The 25,661-nt window shown below is 41.1% G+C and overlaps 1 protein-coding gene across 1 annotated transcript in view; it reads right to left on the bottom strand.

Annotated features, from left to right (window-relative positions):
• The window catches only part of LOC122548904 (protein FAM135B-like), a 372,254-nt gene that overhangs the window by 166,653 nt on the left and 179,940 nt on the right, over nt 1-25,661 (bottom strand). Inside the window, exon 4 of the mRNA XM_043687860.1 lies at nt 11,329-11,468. Coding sequence (XP_043543795.1) covers nt 11,329-11,468 — 140 coding nt within the window. The remainder of the gene's footprint in view (nt 1-11,328; nt 11,469-25,661) is intronic.

The raw sequence follows: 25,661 nt of genomic DNA, 5'->3' as shown, positions 1-25,661 counted from the left end.
GTCGCCTGAGATAGGAATAGAAAGGTCGAGGAAGGGGAGGGATTAATCTGAGACTGTCCAGGTGAATTTGAGGTCGGGGTGGAAGGTGTTGGTGAAGTGGATGAACTGTTCAACCTCCTCGTGGGAGCACGAGGCGGCGCCGATACAGTCATCGATGTAGCGGAGGAAAAGGTGAGGGGTGGGGCCAGTGTAGTTGCGGAAGATGGACTGTTCCACATATCTTACGAAGAGGCAGGCATAGCTGGGGCCCATGCGGGTGCCCATGGCTACTCCTTTCGTTTGGAGGAAGTGGGAGGATTGGAAAGAGAAGTTGTTCAGGGTGAGGACCAGTTCAGTCAGTCGAAGGAGGGTTCAGGGTGAGGACCAGTTCAGTCAGTCGAAGGAGGGTCTAAGATGATATCCTACATGCTGGAGTTGTGTTGGCTATTCATCTCTTGCTCCATTTCAATAAAAGCCTAGTCTTGGTAGATTAGATTAATAAGTTTCCATTTTTTGACCATTTAATGATAAAATCCAACCCCCCCTCCCCACCATGGATTCTAATTAATAGTAAAAGACAATGTTTGTATCAGTCCAATGTTATCTATGCCAAATAAAATCATACCTATGTAAAAGGCATTTGTCAAATATTTCAAAGATATCAATGAGTAAAAGATATTCACTTTTTGACAGTTACAGACTATTTAAATTGATTTTGTTTCAATAACTGCAACAAGAGGCATAGGTAATCTCTGCAAATTACAGAAAAGCAATCAATGCACTGCAAAAATTTTGTCCATTCAAACTTTTAAGGTCAGGCACTCAAAGAATGTCTACGCATTTTAGAAGGAGAAATTTATACTAATTATCTGGACTAGGAGTCTTTTCTGAATCTGCAGTCAACTGCATCCATCAAAAATAATTGTACCACCAAGAGATAAGTACTCGGCTCGAGTAGATATGTTCAAGTGTCCAAACATGTCTTAATTACATAGCTGCTCTGCTGACCAGAGAACCCAGGGCACCTTAACTAAATTACCATGGTTGATGAGAATTTCTGTACAGGAGGAACATGAATCAGAGGGAGGACAATTAAAGCCTAAAAAAAGCATGGAAGGAGACAAGAAAAATCGCCTTATACTGCAGCGTTCTCTCATATCACAAAGAAGGGTACAAGAATTTCAAAAACGCAATTTAATTTTCTGAGGGGAAGTTTTTTTTACCGGCTTTCTGATTCTTGACTGTTATCGATTTTTCTCTTTACACAATATTTAATATTACCTAGTTGCTCTGGCAACACAAAAAAATCACTGCATCTTATATAGATTATTCGATCATTTTAATATGTAGCAATTATTATGCCTACAGCTGGTATGTCTAGTTCAAACTAATTCACTATTTGAAAACTAGACATTCTGGATGCCCCAGATTATTGGATTTCTATTGCAGATCAGGACTATTCCTCAGTCTCAAGGAGGAAGAAAGGGACCTTCCAGACTAATGTGTTTCAAGAATTGACTTTTAAATCAGTCAAAAAAGATGAGAGCAATTGAATAGGCCAAACAAAAACAAAGACACTGACTTTACTCTTTAAAGCATCAAACCACACCATGGGATGTTCAAATCAACATAAACAACACCGCTTATTTGGATGCATCCGAAAATTTACATGGTGAGACTGGCATGCTTTCTATATGTTTATTTTTCAAGATCAGTGAAAACTATTTGCAAGAGGGTCCTCCACATCTACAAGGTTACCAAGCAGCCAACAAGTAATTAGTAGCAAATACATTGAAAGTGGGATATTCCAATATTGAGGCATCTTCTGATCTGTTTCACCTTTAAGGTCACCTGAAACAACATAGAAACTTGACAATAGGTAAATTCACAGCCTGCTGAGAGAAGACCCTTCCCTTCTACTTTAAACCACTTTACTATCCAAGAAACTACAGGCCTACTCTGACACTATGCGGGAGGTTAGGGATTGTAAATTAGTAATTCAGATAAATATCAAGTGTAACCTACAACATCTAATCTGTGTGTTGAGAGTGTGGGACATGACTTTTAATTCAGAGTAATGAGAGAAATAATCTCCTTTGTTTTAAATCTCACAAAGCCTGATGTTGAATTATTGAATTGGGATTTCTACTCCAGTGGCAAGAAAACACATAATTCATTCATCATGTTTCAAACTGATCGGAGGCAAAAGGAAGCAAACAAATTCTTTCTAGTATTTCAAATTCAAATCAAGTATCTAATCAGTTTTTATTTCCAATTTGTTAATTAACTATGCCAAACATTTGAAATAAAATCGAAGTGTTGTGAATCCTAGAAATAAAACCAGAAGTTGGCGTCTCTTCAAAAGAAACATATTGGGTTGGAAGCATTAACTTTGGATAGAATCATTCCAGGCTGTGAACAATGTGAGCACTGGTCAAAAAGTTGGAAACATTGCCAGTGAGAAACTTCGGCATCAAGAGCAATGAATCCCATTTTTCAACCAAGTTCTGAACGGCAAAATGAGATGTTCGCTAGTGATTGGCAACAGGCTTATTTTCATGTATCAGCGTGCATTATCATCTCGTTATTATGTAATCCCACCTCACTTATATTCAGCTTCCCATTTTCCCACCTGCAAGACAAAAACTACAAAGTGACAATACCTGGCATAAAAGTTCAAGTAGCTACCTAATGACTACAGCTCATTACTGCCTCCTCCAAGTCTCTGTCTTGGACACCACTGGGATTCCTCCATAGGCAGTGAATGCATTCATGCACAGTCCATGGACATTGACATTCAACACGTACCATCCTCATCGCACGCTCATGGTACACCTCCAATCCACCGACAGTTCAGCTCTGAACCTTAACAGTTCACCCGTACCTTTCATTGCAATACTGCTGCCAGGACATTGGTACCGGTCCATGCATGCAATCTCACATGACCAGAAGCATCTTAGGGATCTTTGTGTGCTCTCTTAATGGTCATTTACTTCATGCTTACTTTGATATTTTCAGTCTTTCTTTTTGGTCTTGTGGGGTAGTCCTACAGAAGATTTGGATTGATGCCCTGAAGTGATAATTGGCCACAAGATGGGTTAGTATTCATCCTCTTGCGGAAAAAAAACAAGATACTTGAGTTTATTCCAGTAAAACTTGCCAGGGATTTTAATGTCTTCATGCCTTACCACCACACCACCATCTTATGGTCTAGTTAGGTCCATTTGAAATAATGGCCATGAGAGAGCCAAGAAGCTGGCCTCGGACATCAAGGAGAAGCCATTTGGTGGTGAGAAGGAAGCTCTCAGTCTTGCTTTGCCTTTTCATGCTTTGCTGCCTCAGCTAGAGCTTTCAGTCGCTCACTACATTTGTATTCCAGGGCAGACACAGAGCCAGGTAGCATACCGTACTACCCAGCAGCGGTGGGTACTACTCAGTCAAGGGGATAGATGCATTACTGTGTGGCACCATGTGCCACAATTGCATACATGCATCATGTGCCTGCACCAAACACATAGCAGATGCTTCTACCAAATGGTCATGTCTCAAAGCCTGAGGGGAGTAGTCCTCCGTCAGGCTAAGTGGGTGAGGCACAGTAAGAGATCAACAGCTTTCCACATCAGACTAAGAGCTTGGGATGATCAGAGGCTGGATTTCCTCTGTACCACCCCATCTAACAGGAACTCCAGGTCCCTCTCAAAACAGGGCTCCTTCACTGTTGCTGGATCAAAATCCTGGAATTCCCTACATGAGGGCACTCTGGATTGACCTACGGCATAACAGTTCAAGAAGGCAGCTCACCACCAACCTTTCAAAGGCAATTAGGGACAGGCAATAAATGCTGGCCAGCTAGCGACACTCACATCCCATGAATGAATACAAAAAAAGTAATTGAGTCATAGAGATGTATAGCATGGAAACAGACCCTTCGGTCCAACCCGTCCATGCCGATTAGATAATCCAATCCAATCTAGTCCCACCTGCCAGCACCCGGCCTATATCCCTCCAAATCCTTCCTATTCATATACTCGTCCAAATGCCTCTTAAATGTTGCAATTGTACCAGCCTCCACCACTTCCTCTGCCAGCTCATTCCATACATGTACCACCCTCTTGTGCGAAAAAGTTGCCCCGTAGGTCTCTTTTATATCTTTCCCCTTTCTCCCTAAACCTATGCCTTCTAGTTCTGGACTCCCCAACTCCAGGGAAAAGACTTTGCCTATTTACCCTATCCATGCCCCTCAGAATTTTGTAAACCTCTATAAGGTCACCCCTCAGCCTCCGACGCTCCAGGGAAAACAGCCCCAGCCTGTTCAGCCTCTCCCTGTAGCTCAGATCCTCCGACCCTGGCAACATTCTTGTAAATCTTTTCTGAACCCTTTCAAGTTTCACAACATCTTTCCGACAGGAAGGAGACCAGAATTGCACGCAATATTCCAATAGTGGCAGAACCAATGTCCTGTACAGCCACAACATGACCTCCCAACTCCTGTACTCAATACTCTGACCAATAAAAGAAAGCATACCAAACACCTTCTTCACTTTCCACGTTCAAGGAGCTATGAACCTGCAGTCCAAGGTCTCTTTGTTCAGCAACACCTCCTGGGACCTTACCATTAAGTGTATAAGTCCTGCTAAGATTTGCTTTCCCAAAATGCAGCACCTCGCATTTATTTGAATTAAACTCCATCTGCCACTTCTCAGCCCATTGGCTCATCTGATCAAGATCCTGTTGTAATCTGAGGTAACCTTCTTCGCTGCCCACTACACCTCCAATTTTGGTGTCATCTGTAAACTTACTAACTGTATTTCTTATACTTGCATCCAAATCATTTATGTAAATGACAAAAGGTAGAAGGCCCAGCACCGATCCTTGTGGCACTCCACTGGTCACAGGCCTCCAGTCTGAAAAACAACCCTCCACCACCACCCTCTGTCTTCTACCTTTGAGCCAGTTCTGTATCCAAATGGCTAGTTCTCCCTGTATTCCATGAGACATATTGGACTATTTCTCTCTCACAGATGCTGGCAGACCTGCTGGCTTTCTCCAGCATCTTCTGCGCTTATTTCAAATATCCAACATCTGCAGTATTTTGCTTTTATGCCAAATTTCCTTTGTCTGCCATTTCCTGGGCAAATGACGCAAGCTGTGCAGTGCAGATGCAGACTAGCACTGACTGTGCACAACTGACTTTTAAATATAATGCAGCATCAGGAACTCTGTAAAATCTCTAAGTACTTCTGCCTAAAGCAGGAGGGACAATATAGCAAGCAGGTTAACGTAGGAGGTGGTCCATGGCAAATGAAGCAGGAAGGTAATGGGAGAAAGCTTAAGCGGCCTTGTGGAGACAAACCCTCTACACAACTCTCCAAAATTGATACATACTGATTTCTGGTAACATTTGGTTCTCTGTTTGTGCCTCCACAGATGCAACCAGACCTGCTCAGTGCTTCCAGCACCCTCTTATTATCTTAAAACATCTTTGTTGTCAAACAAGTTTATTCGTCATCCAAAGATGTAGCACAACTGGCTGAAGATTGTTCTGACCTGTACCTTTCCGTGGCTCAAGACTTACATATTTAACATTTCTCATGTGGTTGTCCTAACAATCTGCAGACAGACAGATGCAAAAAACACATGAGAGTAACTTACAACTGTTCCTGATCAATAAAGTTGAGTTTTCAAAACTGATGTCTAATGAAATTAAGACATTTGCATTAAAGATATATTGACAATGGTAGAATTACCATTCAGGCACGCAATATGTATTAAGTTGTAAAATCACAGTCCATAAGCATGGGAAACGAACTGCTCCTACAAAACAGAGATGCAACACAAATCACTATCCTGCAGCCTCAAAAGGATTTATACAGACTTTTATTTTGTCATTTGCCCCTTTCCAATTGGAGAGCAATTGCACATAAAACTTGGGGCCGTAAATTTAGTGCCCCAGTGACGATTGAAAGAGAAAATAAGACGGGGACTGCGAATTCCCACCTCGGTGTATATTCTTTGGTCTGTACCAACTGGGGATGCTCCAGACAATTTCAGAGTGCAGCAGATACGGAGAATGGATATAAATTACCCCACCACCTTTGAGTATGAAGAAAACACGCATCTCCCCAACTATTACTTATATCCCAACTTATATGTCACTGAATCAAAATCCTCAAACTCCCTCTCGTACAGAATTGTCAGTCTACCTACTGTAAATGGATTGCAGAGGTTCAAGGCAGCTCACCATCTCTTAATGACAACTAAAAACGGGCAATAAATGCTGGCCCAGCCAGCCACATCCATGAATGAATTTTAAAAAAAAGTTTGCAGACTTCAACATGAATCAAGACAGCCAAGGACAAGAAAAGGATTAATAGATGACATCTCTCAGCTACAACTAGCCTTGTTTTTGTGTCACTTTCCTATGCTTCCACTGTCTTTTACTGTTTCTACAAGGCCAAATGGCACATACTAATTGCCTTGTTTTCATAATACTTGTACTGTATCCCATACACTGAAACTGTGTGAAAAAATGTGTCAGCCAAAAACTTAAGAATTGCCATCATGAAAGAAAATCCAGGTAGATTTCGGACAGCAGTTACAAAATACAAAATATTCATCACCTGATGAAGGAGCAGCAGTCCAAAAGCTAGTGCTTCCAAATAAACCTCTTGGTCTATAACCTGGTATTGTGTGATTTTTAACTTTGTACACCCCAGTCCAACACCAGCACCTCAAAATCCTGGCTTGATTTCAATAATGTAATCAGTTAAAGGCTTTGCTTCTTTAATGGTACAAGTCTCCACACTATTTCTTATTCAGTATCTCAAGGTTCCATGGCAAATTAGACTGTATATTTTTACTTATTTATTCCATGTTCTGCATCTCATTATCAGCTGAATTTGCCTTGTTTCTGTGCCACTTCGAATTTTCCACACACAAACAAACCTCTGTGCAAAACATTTGCCTTTTTTTAAAAAATCTCTCTCCTCTCACCTTAAAAATGTTCCCCTAATCTTGAAGTCTCCCATCCTAGGGAAAAGACAACTACTATTAACTCTACCTATACTTCTCATCATTTTATCTCATCTCATTTGATCGCCTCTCAACCTCCTACACTCCAGTGAGAAACATCCCAGCCTTGCTTTATAACTGAAACCTTCCATGCCCTGCAACACTCTGGTATATCTCTTCTGAATCCTCTCCAGCTTGAGAAAAACAGTTACTACATGTTTTAGGAAAAAAAGTTTTTCTGTAAATCAAATTAAATGAATTAAAGTTGGAAAACAGCTGCAATGTCTTGCTTCATCTTTGACCCTTTGCATTCTCAATAAGAAATGAAATACAGCTCATTCAGAAAGTGAGGGGACAAGTGTGTTACAATAAAGGATGCTACACTGTGCATTTATTTCTGTAGATATCTGTTTATTATAAAGGAAGAGTGTGTAGAAATAGTTTAGATGTCTAAGATGCCAATATAAGAACACAACCAAATACGAGGTAGACCATACAGCTCCTTGAGCCTGGTATACTGGTTAATACATTAGGGAATTGGTATGGGAGAGAGGAGGACAGGGTTGAGAAAATATTAAAGCTGAACCGAAGAGTGGTATTAAAATCTTCGCGAGCAGCAGGACCAAAACTGTTGCATCTGCAAAACAACATCTAGGCTCGAAGGAAAGACCAGACAAAATAAAATTTTGTTTTCTGTGTGATAATGCATGTGGGCTACTAGACAGCTTCAGGTCAACATGTTCAATAAAAACCCCTTTAACTACCAAAAGTGTGTCTGTAAATTTTAAACACATTTTGTTTGTGCATACGTTGAGTCATGACTTGGCATGGAGGAGTTTATTTAATTAAAACCTGAAGCAAAAAAATTTAAGTCCATTCAACTTTCATCTTAAATGTTCTTTCATCCTCCAACCACTGACTCACCAATCCTGATTATACCCAGAACAAATCACTGAGCAGCATTGATTTTGAAGACAAGCCACTTATTTGCCTCGCCATTACTGTCCAGGCTAAATGAATAAAGGTGATTTGTTTTTTGGCAGAAACATGTATTTTGATTTCATGTTCTTCAGTTAATTTTCAATGCTTTCAAAGTTTCCTCTTTGGTGTGAAATGAGTTATGGCTTTCAGAACTAGTTGGATTTACTCTAGTTAGTTATATCATATCTGAGTTACAACTGGAGCTTTTATATGTTAAAAACAAAGCAGTACAGGTAAATACTACACATTCCAGGCAGTGCATTTTATTAAATGCCAAGAGCATGAGAAAAATCTGGCTCCTTCTAAGCTGCACCTTTGTGTCAATCCTGACATAGTTACTGATATTTACACCCTGTGAATTATTATAAAACTACATTATGCAAAATGTGATCATGAGCTTGAAAACTTCAACTATATTGCTATTTTTCAAGGTGTTCATGGTAAATCTGGTGATATTGATTTACAATATCAGGTGTAACTTGATTCAAAGCAACAAAATTTCTGACTAAATACAATATGACTGGCTTACAGAAACTGGACTATAAAACACCAGGCTAATTTAAACACATGAATTAATACATGTAGCATACCTGATACTGTAAATCAATATCACTGGATGCACCATGTACACCGTGGAAAATGACAATATTGTTGAAGCTTGCAAGCTTATGATGGCATTTTGCTTTAGAACAGTTCAACAGGTATAAGCATCACTAACTATTGTCCTGGGGATGGTGGTGGTGGTAGAATTGCCTTCTTAAACTACTGCAGTCTTGGGCCTGTAGGTGGACCAACAATGCTGTCAAGGATAGAATTTCAGGGTTTTCACCCAGTGTCCCTGATGGAGTGGTGATACATTTCCAAATCAGGATAGTCAGTGGTTTGCAGGCGGCGCTGTTCACAGGTAAACATGTTGCTTTTGTCCTCCAGATGGTAGAGATTATGAGTTTGAAAGGTGTTTGAAAAGCCTGGGTAAGCTGCAGCAGTCCATCTTGTAGATGATAAACACTCCTGCCAATGTGAAGACTGGAGGTGGGGGATGAGCTGCCAAGTGAGCTGCAATCCAGTTTAGCATTCTTAAAGAAGAGGATATATAAAAGACAGGGAAAGATGGCTAGTTCTTGCCAAATTTTCTGATGTTGGGATAGTCTCACATCCCTCCCCTTGCTGGTTTAACAACTCTCTTGATACATAACCATAATCTATGATTTTCTTTTGGATAACAATTTGATTTCATTTCAGAAAATCCTTCCAATATTCCCTTATGGCCGTGTCAAATCTTCCCCAAAGTGAGATATCATTCGTCAACATTCTGATTGGTTAAATACTTCTCTGTAAATGTCACAATCTATTTTTGTCTTCGCTTTTACTGTAAACCGTGTTTGAATTGATTTTGAAACAAAAGGGAATATATTTGAAGATCAATCATCATAAAGACACCAGCAGAAGGGGTTTCTCCAGAGGAGGGAAGGGACCCTGGAGCAATGAGCAGTGAGAAAAGAGATCTCATAAAGTCTTCTGAACAGTAACAATTGTATTTCAATGTTCTAGATTCAGCTGAGGAGGTAGACAATATCAATAAAATTGCTCTATTTTTAGTTTACATTTTGGCTGAAAGACATTTCACACTGCTTTTAAAGTGTCATTTAAAAATGCTAGATAGATTTGTCCAAAGCTGTTTTTAGCAACATCTGTTTCTTTTGATTGTTGATTTTTTTTTTGTTGTTTTATTCATTTGTAACTAAGTAAGTTTAGGGCGGCACAGTGGCTCAGTGCCTCAAAGCGCCAGGGATCCGGGTTCGATTCCAACCTTGGGCGATTGTCTGTGTGGAGTTTGCACATTTTCCCCGTGTCTACACTGGTTTCTTCCCACAGTCCAATCCAAAGATGTGCAAGTCAGGTGGATTGGCTATGCTAAATTGCTCATATTGTTAGGTGCACTAGTCAGAGGGAAGTGGGTCTGGGTAGGTTACTCTTTGGAGGGTCAATGTGCACTTGTTGCCAAACGACCTGTTTCCACACTGTAGGGAATCTAAAAAAAATGTCATTTATTCTTTGATCACTGTTAGGATGTGGGCATCGCTTAATAAGGCCAACATTTGTTGCCTGTCCTTAATTGCTATTCAGAAAGTGACAGTACTATAAAGGGGCATAATTATTGAAGAAATTCTGTCCACAAATGTTCCAATACATTGCCTTATGGTGCTTTTAGAGTCTACATTGTGCCTGTGACTTCACAGGTTACGGTGCAGGGACAAGATGGTGAGAAGAGTGGAAAACTAGACACTACAGCATTCTTGCAGACTGTCCATGCAATAGCTACAAGAACATAAGGAAAAGTAGAATGAATATACCACTTGGCTCTTCAAGCCTGTTCCACCATTCAACAAGATTGAGATTATTTTTCTACCTAAACTCTACTTTCTTAAACTTATTCCCACACTAGTTAACTTTCTCAGGCATTTTGCAAGCACAAAACTAGAGTCAGTGGAGCCTGTTATATCATTTGCTCACAGGCACCACTTTATGCCTCCATTTTGAGCATTCTTCCCTTTGTTCTTACTTCACCATCGCTCTGCAAAAACAAAGACTCTATATTTGCATTCCCAAATGGAGGTACCTATCATTACAAAGCTCGAGCTGTACTGAGTGTATCATCTGTCCTCTAAGTGTTCAGCAAAGTCAATACATTATTCTGTTAGTGCTTAAGCTGAGTCTTGCTCAGTGATCCTAGCATTTCTTTCATTTCTTTGTAAATTTCTATGTAAAAACACAACACTTATCATGATTATGATAATATTGATCATTTTCCTTCTAGTTCCTTTCCTAATTAGTAAATATTCCCAAATGAAGTGTCAAAATTTATTGAAAATATAATAGCATGTAGAGTGATTTAAGAAAATAAGAATAATGACAATTATTGATACAATAAACATTGATTATGTTCTATATACAGGGCTTTCCATCAGTTATTTGATCGTTTGCTGAGTATTTAACAGTTCATTAAACTGGTTAGTTCTGGCTTACTGATCCAGTTTTCATACATGCTTTTCTTTTGCAGGGACAGTTAAGGACTGTAATGTTCCCAAAGTGTACGATTAAAAGCAGCTAATTCAAGAATGAATTGAAAATGCATGTTTGCAATTTATGTATGGAGACAACTTTAAGAGAATGGGTTATAGGATGAATGTGTCAATCCAGTGCTATTGGCAGAGAACCTTGATGATGGAAACATAGGTTTGAAATTGGGCAACAATGCAATTATGCAGAAAATCTGACCCCTGCTCTCTTCAAAACCTGCTTCCTACTTGCAGTGTTGTTACCCTTAAGAATACAATGTTTAACAAAATAACTCACCCTTTCTCCATCCAACAAGAGATGAACTCTGAAAAGGCTAGAGTTGTTCACTACGACCTCTTCATTTCTGTACAAGATCTGGAATATCTTGCTGTAGACTGTGCTGTCATGAATGAAGGGTGGACTGGGGACCGAATCACCTGCAAAAAACAAACAACTTCAGTGTATACCGAAACAAAACACCTTCACTGCCTCAAATTGCTCTAGAATGCAATTCAGGCTACTATCAATTCCTGAAATTATTTGAACTTCTGACCAAAAGAGAATTCTTAACAGCAGTAAAAGACCAAAGACATCTGTTCTGGACTAGGCCAGACCAATCAAACATTCTTAAGCAGGCAGCCCAGACCATAACTTTGCAATTTGTTTCAGTAAGTGTACAGTGAAAATTACCCAGAGTGAGGTAGCTAGGTTGACGACCAGGTTTTAAAACAGGCAAAAATTTATTCACAATAAAACACAAAGAACAGAATGAAGAACCTCAACAGAACTCAGTCTATCCAAACTAGACCTAATGATGCTGTTCCAAATACACACAACAGTCCCAATAAGCAAAGCCCCTTAAAAACCAGTACAAATGGAACACGTGTTTGCAGGTTGAGGTTAGAAGGGGAGAGAGAGTGAGAGAGTGAGTGAGTGAGTGAGTGAGTGAGTGAGAGAGAGTAAGAGTGAGAGACAGACACAGAGATTCCACACAGCTCACTGTTGAACTCCTCATTAGTTCTGGACTAAACTAAACTGCTCAGCTAGAGAGCTGACCACTCCCCTTTCATTATACAGGTCACTCCTACAACATGGCCACTTTGGCCTGAAGTCTCATCTGTTTATACATAAACAAAAAGGCCTCTCAATACCCTCTAATCTGTGTACCAAACCAGACTATCTGGAACCGAGAGTGGTTTATTACCCCTCTGAAAAAAAATCAAGGACATAGTATCCTTGAGAAAAGGAACAGCTTTTAGAAAAAAGAAATCAGCCTTATGACACATTCCCCCCCCCCCCCCCCCCCGCCCCCTTTAAAACCAAGTTGGTTGTCTAAACACACATATACGCTATACTAACTATAAATGTGCAAACATGCACAACCACATGCAAATTCAGGCTGCGGCACACCGGCTACCAAATGCCTCCGTATCGCATTCGAGTCTCGATAACGAATCAGCAATCGTGTTTTCATGACCTGCCACATGCACAACAGTCAAATTGAATGGCTGCAACAACAAGCTCCATTGAAACAGTCTGGCATTTCTGTCCTTAAATGTTTCCACAAATGTCAATGGGTTATGATCAGTGTACACAGTTGTCTCAAATGCACTGCTGGCAATATAAACACTGACATGTGGTAATGCCAACACCAAGTTTAAAGTCTCTTTCTCCACCATTGAATATTTCTGTTGGTGAACATTCAACTTTCTGGAAAAATACCCAATGGATCTCTCGATCCCCTCTTCATCCTCCTGCTGAAGCACCACACTGACACCCACATTACTGGCATCGATAGCCACCTTGAAAGGTTTTGCGTAATCCGGTGAGGCTAATACTGGGGCAGTGGTTAACACAGTTTTTAGACTGTCAAATGCTTTTTGACAGTCCACTGTCCAAGGAAACTTCTTGCCCTTTTTTTTAACAATTCAGTGAATGGAACAGCTACCCTGCTAAAGTTCGAAACAAACCTTCGGTAAAATCCACTCAATTCCAGGAACCGTAGTACTGTTTTTTTTCATCGACAGTGTGGGAAATTCCCCAATTACATTCATTTTTGCATTCCATGGGGCCATTTATCCATGTCCAATAACATGTCCCTGGAAGGTGACTTGGGCTTTGGCAAATTCACTTTTAGCTAGATTTACCACCAAAGTCAATCAATCAAGTCCAAAAAATGCTGTAAATGTTCCTTCCACGAATGACTAAAAATCACCAGGTCATCAATATACACAACACAGTTGGGTAATCTGGAAATGTCCTTATTAGTCAGTCTCTGAAAAGTGGCTGGACCGTTTTTCATATCTAATGACATGACTTTGAACCGATATAGTCCATTTGGCGTTACGAAAGCCAAAATTGCCAGGAACCTCTGAGCAAGTCCAACTTAGAAATGTAAGTTGCTTGTCCCACTTTTTCGACAGTCCTCCAACCATAGAATTAGATATGCAGCAGTGTTTGTAACGGTGTTGACTTTGATACTTTTAATTGCTATCTAGCCAACTCTCCAGCTCTATTTAATCGTTCTCTAAAATTTGACACCTAGTCCAAATGGGTGGTCTCTGAATTCTGACTGAGTTACCTTCTCCTTAATCAACTTTAACAATCCTCTTCCTGCATGCCCAAACATTAATTCAAACGGACTGAATTTGGTCGATTCATTCAAGTGCAGCTCTGATCGCAAAAAGTACAAACGGAACTCCCTTATCCCAATCATCTGGATAATCCTGACCATAAGCCCTCAACATGGTCGTTAGAGCTCTCTCGTGCTTTCTGCAATTTTGGATGGTATGCAGTAGATTTGAACTGCTTTATTCCCAAATTATCCATAACCTCCTTGAACAGTCTGGATCTCTATTGGTAATCTGTATCTAATAAAACAATTAAGTAATTCTTCTACAACTCTTTTAGATGTGATGGTGCAAAACAGGATTGCTTCTGGAAATCTAGTCAACACATCCATTATTATTAATAAATACTTATTCCCACTTTTTGTTTGAGGTAGGGGACCTACACAGCTGAAAATGTGTTGCTAGAAAAGCGCAGCAGGTCAGGCAACATCCAAGGAACAGGAGAATCGACGCTTTGGGCATAAGCCCTTCCTCAGGAATCAGGATGCTGCCTGACCTGCTGCGCTTTTTCACCCCCTTTCTATACCCTACTGGCAAAACAATTTGATGAATCTCTGCCCATTTCTCATCTGCTTGAATGTGTAATGATCTCCATTTCCTCATTAAGACATCATTTGTTAAGTAATGCCACGCATTCACTTTCCTTCTCCGAAAGTGCCTTCTGATACAGCTATTTTAAGTTCTCATCTTTCTGCTGTAATTCAATCAGCTTAGCAGAGCTAAAGATACTTGTATGTTGACCTATTTGCTCCTTCTTTGTTCCACTTATCTGATCAAAAAAGTCTTGAATAATGCTATGTCAGCTTCCTTATTTGTGCCTTTTGAACTTTCCTGTATCAGCTTGTGCCTCTGTGATCTTGTGACCACACCATCAGGGAAAATGTTTGGATAAACATCCTTCATGTCTTCAGTTGCCTGCATTTCCACTGGCTTTTCAACTAGAATAGGCAGCACACCTGCCAGTGAATCAGCTACATCATTTGCAAGGAGAAAGTGTATTCCTGGAGCTGAGAGTTTGCCCTGTACTCCTAACACAAATTCTCCACTCTTCTCTAGACTCTCTAGCCTCAATTTACATATTTAGCACTCTTTGTCGCACCATGAATTCCTGTTACCAGTACCTTTTCTGGCAGTAGTTCCTCAGGAGTACATGTCTCCTCATCCTTCAGCATTGTAGACGGAAAGGATCCCGTGTTCCTTAATACTGTAACCTCCTTACCTACTATTCCTGACCTATGTGAATAAACTTTACCCTTGCATGTATTTTTATTTAAGCAGATATGGCACTTCCTCCTTAAATCAACCTCTGAACATCTTGTATGCTCTGAGGCAGTTGTCTAACTTTCCTTGTGCTTTTTGTTACTAGTCCAACACAACATTCAGGCTTGACTGGTTTTCCTAGATCTGGCTTTCTCCTAGCCCACCAACACTGATTTTGTGTGGCTGGAGTGGCACAATTAAAACACCGGAGCTTTTTAACTTCTTTGTCCCCCTCGAGGGCTTCTTTTTTACCCTGTGGTAAGTTATCCTTATGATCTTCACTGAGATGAACCTTTCCCTTTCTATGTGAGGATTTCTCTTTGCTCCAATTTCCATCCCTCGTGGACTGAAACTGATTCTGGAAGCCAAACCGTGTATTATAGACCAGCTCATAATCAGCCACTTCAGCTGCCAAACTTGCCATTTTAAATCTCTGCTTTTCCACATAAGTCTGTACTGCTTCCTCACTAAGATTATCTTCAGCCTTTATCTCCAACCTTTTAAGCTGACTTTCCTTTTAAAGTGTCAGTTTTTGAAGTGCAAAAACCCCCTTTTTCTTTATGCTCTACCACTCTCTGTTACCCTTTCTTCTGCTTTTAATCATAATTCAAACTGTTTCACTTCTGTTGTGCTTTCATTATCTCTCGCCTCTAACTCAAGCTACTTCATTTGCAATTGAATTCTTGCCATCTCTATGGATTCTGATGGTTTCTCCAGCAGGTTTAAAAGCTGAGCTATTATTGTAATTATGTCTCCTTTCCTCACAGATGCAGACAGTTCCAATTCCAGTTTCTCTGCTAATTCCTGCTACTTGGTCTTATTCCCCTTTTGCAAAACTTCCAAAGTCACTGCATCCATATCCGGAAAACTTTTGGCAACTGAAAGAGGCACTACTATCCCAAGCTATGTCTACCTAACCAAACCAACACCTAAAATAAAGACACTAGCACCTACCACTCGCTGTTTAAAATCCCACAAAGAGCTCCCAATCTGTTATGGACTAGACCAGACTACTCAAAGCATTCTTAAGCAGGCAGTCTAGACCGTAACTTTGCAATTTGTTTTGGTAAGTGTACAGTGAAAATTTCCCAGATTGAGATAGCTAGGTTGACTACCACGTTTTAGAACAGACAAAAATTTATTCACAAGATTACACAATGAAACACAAAGAACAGAATAAAGAATCCCTACAGAAGTCAATGCATCCAAAGTAGACCTAATAACCCTGCTCCAAATACACACAATAGTCCCAATAAAAGCCAGTGGGGAAACCATTCCCCATTCATTATATAGGTCATTTCTAAAACTTGACCACTTTGGCCTGAAGTCTTATTTATTTACGTATAAAGAAAAAGGCCTCTCAAGACCCTTTAATCTTTGTACCAAACTAGACTAATTGGTGCCGAGAGTGGTTTATTACCTCACTGAAAAGACAAGACATAGTATCCTTGAGAAAGGAACAGCTTTTAGAAAAAGAAACCAGCTTTGTGACACATATAACATCTTTATTACTAAGATCCACATATTTTCTACTTTATTACATAATTTAACTTTTCTCTCCATAAACTACCTTGAATTCAATTATTTTTGTACTGTCTTTGTCAGTGATTTTCCCTGACTGAATACTGGGAAGAGAAAAAAGGGAAGGTTTACCAGAAAGGCATATTTTAAACCCTAGGACTATTACTGCCGCTGAAACATTTTGAAGTGTATGTCCGCCAATGGGACATAGAGGCACTGGCAAATGCTCAGCATAATAACATTTTAATAGTATAGTAGGCTCATTCATAAAGTCAGGAAGTATGGGACATAGGGAGACTTGGCTGGCTGGATTCAGAATTGGTTGGTTAACAGAAGGCAGAGAGTGGTTGCAGATGGAAAGTATTCTGGCTGGAGGTCAGTGTTGAGTGGGGTCCTGCAGGGCTCTGTGCTTGGGCCTCTGCTCTTTATAGATTTTATAAATGGCTTGGATGAGGAGGTTGAGAGGTGGGTTAGTAAATTTGTTGATGACACAAAGGTTGGAGGTGCCTTTGATAGTATTGAGGGCTATTGAAGGCTGCAGCATGACATAGGCAGGATGCAGAGCTGGGCTGAGAAATGGCAAATGGAGTTCAATCTGGATAAATGTGAAATGGTACATTTTGGAAGGTCGAACTTGAATGCTGAATATAGGATTAAAGACAGGATTCTTGGCAGTGTGGAGGAACACAGGGATCTAGGTGTTCAAGTGCATAGATCCCACAAAGTTGGCATCCAAGTGAATAGGGTTGTTAAGAAAGCATATGGTGTTCTGGCTTTCATTAATATGGGGATCGAATTTAAGAGTTGAGAGGTTTTGCTGCAGCTCTACAAGACCCTGGTGAGAACCAGATTTGGAATATTGTGTGCAATTCTGGTCGTCCTATTATAGGAAAGATACAGAGGTTTTGGAGAGGGTGCAAAGAAGGTTTACCAGGATATTGCCTGGACTGGAGGGCTTGTCTTACGAAGAGAAGATGCTTTTCCAGCAATACACACTCAACCTCAGTTGTAATACTGATCTGTGTTTGAAATTCATTACTACTGGTCGTGGGGAGACTTCCTGGAACAGTCGTAGCTGGCTAAGTTCCTTTTTCTGGAAATGAAGAGTTCTCAAAAATATCCACTTGAGGAACTCTCCCTGCATTGTCATGATGACTTTTGCTAGGATTAGCTCATACATTTTGCATGGCGGAATTACAAAGAAAGGAGAGGAGGCAAGCAAGCCAAATTGATTATCTGACTGATTTCAGAAATGCACTGGTCTTATTACATTCAAAATGAGCCATGTGACATCTCAAAAGACAAAATGACTCCAGCTAAGCTTCTTGCTCCTGGTAGGTGCATCATTATTACTGTTGTGTCCAGTGCCTTTTCCTGAGCAAATTGCTCTCTGTTCAAAATTTTAAGATATTAAACCTGCAAGTTCTCCTTCGAGCCACTCACCATCCTGATGGAAAATATATTGCTGTTCCTTCATTATTGTTGGGTTATAATCCTGGACTTCTCTCCGAATGGCATTATAGATCTACCTACTGGACTGCAGTGGTTCAAGAAGACAATTCCGGGTCACAGTAAATATTGGAGTAGTTAGCAACACCTACATGCCATTATTGTTTAAAAAATTTATTAATTAATAAAAAGGATCGCAGCTCTTGGTGAAATGAATAGTAGTTTATAAATGAATTTCATTATAAGGTGTAAAAACATAAATACATTTGCATGCATTCACTCTAAGTTCAAGGAGTACAGTTTTCTTTTAGCATCTTTTTAATCAGGTAATTCAGAATGTTTTTCTTTAGCCCTGCAATGCGAACAGTCTTTAAGAGGTAGAGCTGCAACATTAAACTCCATTGAAATAGGTTGGCATTCAGATTTTTAAGTATTTTCTTCATAAAAGGTAGAACATAGAACATAGAAAAGTAAAGCACAGAACAGGCTTTTTGCCCATGATGTTGTGCCGAGGATTATTTCTAATCTAAAATAAAATAACCTATCCTACGCATTCCTCAATTCACTACTCTCCATGTACATACCCAGCAGTCGCTTAAATGTCCCTAATGACTCTGCTTCCACTACGCAGAGAGTTGTGAATGCATGGAATGCATTGCCAGCATGGTAAAGAACTTACCTCTGACATCTCCTCTATATCTTCCTCCTAACATCTTAAAACTATGACCCCTCATGCCAGTCATTCCTGCCCTGGGGAAAATGTCTCTGGCTATTGACTATCATGTTTGTGATTCATTACCTTCTTTACCTCAATCAAGTCACCTCTCTTCCTCCTTCTCTCCAGAGAGAAAAGTCCGAGCTTAGTCAACCTCTCTTTGTAATATCTTGTAAATTCTACTTTAGAAATAGAAGCAGTCTGACTCAAGATTGGGATATAGCCAGACGTTAACCTCACACCTTTAATGCATTGTCTGAGCTAAGATGTCACCTTTTCTTAAGAAACCTGACATTATCTTGAGAACGTGACTTAAAAGAAGTTCTGGGATTTACACATTAAAGAACTGAAACTAGAAAATCCATTCTAAAGGATGAAAGACTTAATCTAGATTTGTTCAATGTATTATTTTAACTGCATGACACTGTAATCTTTTGTTATATATTCTGTCTTATGGTCCTGCTTCACAACCATCTGATGAAGGAGCAGCACTCTGAAAGCTAGTGCCTCCAAGTAAACCTGTTGGATTATAACCTGGTGTTGTGTAATTTTTAAATTTGTCCACCCCAGTCCAACACTGGTTCCTCCAAATCTTGTTCTTAACAGTATCCATGACATCGTCTGAGACCCATGTAATTAAACATATCACCAACCTGGGTACATTTAAATTTGTCTTGATGGGTGGAAATGTGGAACTAGAATAGGAAACAATGTACCCCTCCCATTTCCATGGTAACTCAATCTTAAATTGTATCTTTGTAAAATCTCACAAGATCGAAACATAAATAATCATAAAGTTCTTAGCTGGTGCTCAAATTCTGACAAGGATACAGAGACGTGATTGAAGTATGTGATGGCATACAGCAGCAGGTCATGGTTTTACACCTCGGATTCCTCATGCCATAGAGTCTTCCTACTCTCAAATCTGAGTCCATAAAAATAGCTGATGGGATACAGATTTAACAAACCATTTCTGGATGAAGCTTTATTGGCATTCCATATCACAACGCTGGTGGTCCATCTAAAATGAGCTGAGAGTTGAAACAGATTCAACTGTGACTGTTGCCAGTGTCTTATCCATGGTGTGAATGTCATAAATTGGTGGAGTATACATAAATTCTCCTGAAGGGCAGATAGTTCTCAGGTTTTGGAGGTTTTTTTAAAAAAAATCACCTGCTCTATAAACTTTAAAACAAGCCACAGCTGCTAATGAGAGCTTTTCAAAACAAAAATTGTTTGATTTGCAGAGGAAGGTCCAAAAAGAAAAAGACCTCGAATGCTATACTTTGATGAGCAATTAATTTACCTTTCTCAAAGCGTTTTATTTATATTGTTACGAATACTTGGCAGAGTTCGAAAAGCTTGAGTGAGCTCAGTAAGGGTTTCTGAGTTTCAAAATGTGGTAGTGACCCTACCTCTACCTAGAAAGACCAGGGTTCAAATGGATAGCTTATTGAGGATATTAGAGGATGATACATCTTTAATGTTGGAGCTCAAATAGAATTTTGTTTTATGTGAGATTCATTACTTGAAGATATTTGACGTTTCTGTTCTTTCTGAATGGAAATTTTATTCATGATTGACTATGTAACAGAGACAATATATTGAATTATTAACATTTACTTTTTTCCCTCATCTTCACATGATTCATGAGATTTTTTCATAGGGGATAAACTGGAAAATATCTACTGTGACTTTGATCCCACTGTTAGTTAAGAATAAAACATGACGGTATCCTCTGTTAGGCCAAAGGCATTGCTACTTCCAACATCTGCCAGAATATTTAGAGTCATAGAGATGTACAGCATGGAAACTGACCCTTCGGTCCAACTCGTCCCTGCTGACCAAACACCCCAACTAATCTAGTCCTATTTGCCAGCATTTGGCCCATATCCTTCTAAACCATTCCTATTTATATACCCATCCAGATGTCTTTTAAATGCTGCGATTGTGCCGGCTTCCACCACTTCCTCTGGCAGCTCTCACCATACAAGTACCATCTTCTGCTACCCCTTAGGTCCCTTTTATATCTTTCCCTTCTCAATCTCAATGTATGCCCTCTAGTTCTGGGCTCCCCCACCATAGGGAAAAACGGCCCCAGTCTATTCAACTTCTCCCTACAGCTCAAATCCTCCAACCCTGGTAACATCCTTGTAAATCTTTCCTGAACCTTTTCAAGTTGAACAACGTCCTTCCTAAAGAAACTTAACGTCAGGATAAGACTACTTCTATGAACTATGGACTAAAGGCAGCCTAATTCGATTAACACAGCACCTCGTATTAAACTGCTGCTGATGAGATGATTGAATCTTTTCCATCGTAATGGCAAAAGCTTCAGGCCAATCATAAATGTAAAAATGTGCAGGGCCTTCTTGTGGTAGTGACCCTACCTCTACCTAGAAAGACCAGGGTTCAAATCCCACCTGCTCGAGGTGTACAATAACATCCCTAAACAGGCTGATTCGAAAAAAGATGGTATGCACGCTCACAATACAGGAGCAGGGCCCTGATCCTCTTCATATTTACTAGGCTTCAACCTCACTTTCCCACCCACTCCCAATATCATGTCCAATTCCCTTGAGTATCCAGAAATTTATTCACCTAAGTCTTACATATTCTCACCTTCCAACCACTCACAACCCTCAGACACAGAAACGTAAAGATTCATGTAATCACCGAACAAACTTCTCTGGGTCTAAAATAACTGACACCTTGCTGTCAGCTGGTCTAATTTCGCGCACTTATTTTGTTTGAAGGGGTGGGGGTTAAAACAGACTGGTAGCATCCAGTCTGTCAAAATATGTTAGCTAACACATGTTGCAAAATTGCCATGGGGTGAGGGGTCCATTCAGCCCATTATGCCTGCCATTCTGAAGGATCAGTTTGCTTCATGCCCCTGACCCAATCTCTCCCTGTAGCCCTGCTCATTCTTTGCTTTCCTATCATTTGAAAGACGCTGACTTCAACTGTAACTTCAGCGAGTGTGGGCCCTGACACAGATATACATACAAGTCGTTCTGCTATAATGCACATTTCATCAACATGAATTCTTTGCAACATTATTGACAAAGAGGGGACACCGTTTCTCAAGCGGATACTTTCAAAACATGTGTTGGCTGTAGCGTGATTGCATCGCCAAAACTTTAAATGTGATTGAGAGAATCATGGAGATGTACAGCAAGGAAACACACTCTACGGTCTAACTTGTCCACACTGACCAGGCATCCTAAATTTAGTCCCATATGCAGCATTTGGCCCATATCCCTCTAAACTCTTCCTATTCACATACCCATTCCAGATGCCTTTTAAACATTGTAATTGTACCAGCCTCCACCACCTCCTCTGGCAGCTCATTCCATACATGCATCACCGTCTGTGTGGAAAACGCCCCTCAGTTCCCTTTTAAATCTGTTCCCTCTCAACTTAAACGTATGCCCTCTAGTTCTGGACTCCCTCACTCCAGGGAAAAGACCTTGTCTATTTATCCTTTCCATGCCTCTTGTGATTTTATAACCCTCTATAAGGTCAAGTTTCAGTGATTTGTATAGCATGATTTTTGTGTAGCGTGGGGTCTCACAGGAAAGCAACTGCAGTGTAATAGCAGAATTACCTGTACGTAAATACTCACATGCGGACAAGAGGGACTGCTGAGAATGGAGGGTATGGCTCAAATTGTCTTCCTTCCCACTTGTTTACAATGCAACGTTAACTTAATAACAGACTGTACATTATTGACAGGTCAAGCACAATGCAATTGGCCCTTCCAAACAAACATTGGCTCCCACCCTTAGCACGTCCATCTCCCAGAGTAGCCCTTACCTTAGTCTTCCCATTGACCACATATGCCCCCAGCACTGCCAGCGCTATCAGTGAGCAGCTCATCGATCCTGGCCATCAAGAGGCCAATATTGGCACAGGCTTGTTCCTTGTCATCCACCCTGGAGGTCTTGTCACCTCTGATGCTCCAGGTGGGCATGCTGAGAGGGCTGACTACCTTCCCCGTCCATCAGGATCCCATTCTGGTGAAGGGTCAGCACTTCCATAAGGACCTTATTGTCCAGTCCCTCCCCCAGAAAATTGTCCTTGACGCAGATGCCAGAGCAATTCATGCAGGGCATAATATAGTTGTTGACCAAGTCCTGCATCTGCAGTCTCAACTGCATGTCCTGCTATGCCCTGCCCATCACATTAACGTCTCGGCACACCAAGGGCACAATGTTTTCATCCTCCTCTTTCTTACATTTGGCATCCTTGCCAGGGCCCGGATCTTCACTGTGGCCATTCACCAGGCTTAGACCGCCAGGACTGTCCCAGTTTTCCAGTCTTTTCCACTTGGGTACATCTGGGCTATCACTCCCGTCTGCTTGTAGGCCCCCATCACTGTCTCCCTGCAACAGTTAAGGGGCTGGCATCAGACACGGGGTCTCCAAGGTTCTCCTTCTACAGTTGCTGCTCGCCGTCTCCTGGCCAGCAGAAAGGGTGCTGAGGACTGGATCGATGGTCAGCATGAGGTCCCGAAGATAGCGGTGAGGTTGTTGGTGCAGCTTCCGTGCACTCTCGCCATGCACAGTGACCACAATCTATAACCGCTTGAGAGCAAGTGGGCACTGAAACTAGTTGGGATTCCCCAGATGCTGTAGACATTTGGGTGCCAGTAGGAATTGGGGCTATTTCTACTGCCTGCAGGTACTGTATCTATTTGGATGCCAGTGGAAACTGTAGCCCCTTGGATGCCAGTCGGAATTGGGGCTACTCTAGTGCCCACGGATACTGTAATCATGTGGGTGCCAGTGGATGCTGTATCTATTTGTGTGCCAGTGGATACTGTGACCACCTGAGAGGATACACTGTCTCTGCCCACTTTCACTCCCATGACTATGTCCCCGAGGTGGGCTGGAGTTGGCGGTGGGGGGGGGGGGAGGCTGCCAGCTACCACCGGCTGGCTGGCAAAGTCCTATAGGCACAGTGGCCAGGGCTAGCGGCTTAGTGGGGCAGGGGGCAGAGCTGAGAGCCTCTGGCTGAACAGTGGCATCAGTCACTTGGGCAGCGACGGCTCTGCCATCTCAGCTCACGTCCCGGGGCCATGGCTTCGCAGAACCCGGCGCCGACTCATGGACATCTCATCCTCACCAGGCCGGAAAATGCTGTACCCACCCTCCCTCTTGCTCACTGCCACCACTTCTCTCTTGCTCTTTCACGCTCTCTCTCTCTCTTTCCTCAGCAAATTGCAGTCAGCCACCACCTGCCTGGCGCTGCATTTAATGACTTGCACATGTCCGGGGCTGCACTACCTACAGGAGCCCCAAAACCCACCACCTCCTTTCCATCAGCCCTTGTGTCAATTACGTGTGCACAGCCTTCTGCCCTTCATCCACCCAGGCCAGACTTGTTTGAGATAGGTGTAGTTCAAAGTTGGGTCCAGGCATTGCTTCAAGTTAAAGTAATCTCAGAGTGTCCCTACCTGAAAGTCAACAGCCTTCCACCAGCCACACTGGGTTAACACTACTTAGTTTTGAACATGCAACAACCAAAGAACAATGCAGAGCTAATCAACTGATATCTGCATGCAAATGGAATGATATATTTAATTTGGAAGATTTATTTTCTGGAGGATTTTATTTTTGAAATATAACCTGGTGAATGCTGCAATGGTCAGTGATGAAATTGTTGGACTTGGGAATCGTTTACTTGGGTCACAGGCAGATGAATCATTGTTTTGGTTATCTCCTCCTCATCATTATCATCTCGATGCTGCATAGCTGATAGCAATTAGGAATTTAGCCTCATGATGATAATCGTGTGCAGGAGAGAGACATGCACAATGGTCTGTTCTATCAGATTTTATGTTGGAATATCTTCCAATATTTGCAAGTGGACAGCTATGCCCTTTCTCCTTTATCATAGAGTAGCTACTCTCTGGCTAGCGGAGGTGGTTACATTGAAAATTTGAAGATGGGACAACAGTCTGCCTCAAAATGAGCACACAGTCTCTGCCAGGGCACCAGGCATTGACCTGTACAATGGCGTGTTAATTATTGCCAGACATCGAGGAAGCAAAATCCCTTTCAGCTCTGGTCCATTTTAGGTGGGCAGGTTGTGGCCTCACAGTTAAATCCTCACACTGACACACTGCATCAAAAAAGCCTATCAACTGAGTTTTAAGCTGATTGACATTAAAATCTGCATACTTCCAGCAGATGCTCCCTGATGTAGTAATGTCATCAAATTGGTGGCTGAAATTAGAGCTAGAAGTAATCACAATTCTGTGGATGTAAATTCGCTCCCACTGCTGAAAAAACTAGCTGCCACAGGGCCACACAATGCAGCCTGTTAATTTAATGGAGTAACACCTCAAGCAGTTTAACAGATGCAGAAGATAAATTAAAGAACGTTAAGTGTTTTTCACTGAAATGATATTAAACTTCTTCCTTCCTTTAGCTCCTTGGAGGTGATATTCCTTAATTGCAACAGGTCAAAGAGAGATATTTTAGAATTTTTTTTTCCCAATATTTGTATGCCAGAATCCCTTCATATAATGTCAGTTCCTTGATTCAGTAAAAACCTTGCTATAATTTCTCTCCTTTAGATCTTCCCAACTGTGTCTCAACTATTTCTGGATTAGAGAATGGGTGATCTCCTGCCAATTTCTGCTAACACTACTGCTAATCCATCTGTTCAAAGAAATACCACTGTAACTCTTCATTCACACTCTGATCTGCTTCCCTTCTTGCCCTGTAGGGAAGATCCAAGTCTCTGCTTGACACTTTGCCCTCAAGGAAATGCTAGGGAAGGGAATGCAGAGTGTGGAAAATTGCAGGTACAGATGGTTTGATGCCAAAAGCACTGCCTCATCATAGATCAGTGAAAGGAGCTGAAAAACAGTATACAGAAAAACATTCAACATGATTCAACAGAACTTAAATAGGTCAGTTACAGTATGCCAATTAATAGCAGCATCACTCTGGAAGGGAGGTGAAAATTATTGCATCTATGCTTGTGATAGCATCCTGCCATGAGCCATTGAGACTGAGAAGTGGAAACCAAACGGCCTGAGA

Source organism: Chiloscyllium plagiosum, chromosome 4 (assembly GCF_004010195.1).
Source record: "Chiloscyllium plagiosum isolate BGI_BamShark_2017 chromosome 4, ASM401019v2, whole genome shotgun sequence".
Taxonomy (NCBI): Eukaryota; Metazoa; Chordata; class Chondrichthyes; order Orectolobiformes; family Hemiscylliidae; genus Chiloscyllium; species Chiloscyllium plagiosum.
Note: the sequence above shows the minus strand (reverse complement) of the source record. Positions and strands in the feature narration are given on the sequence as shown.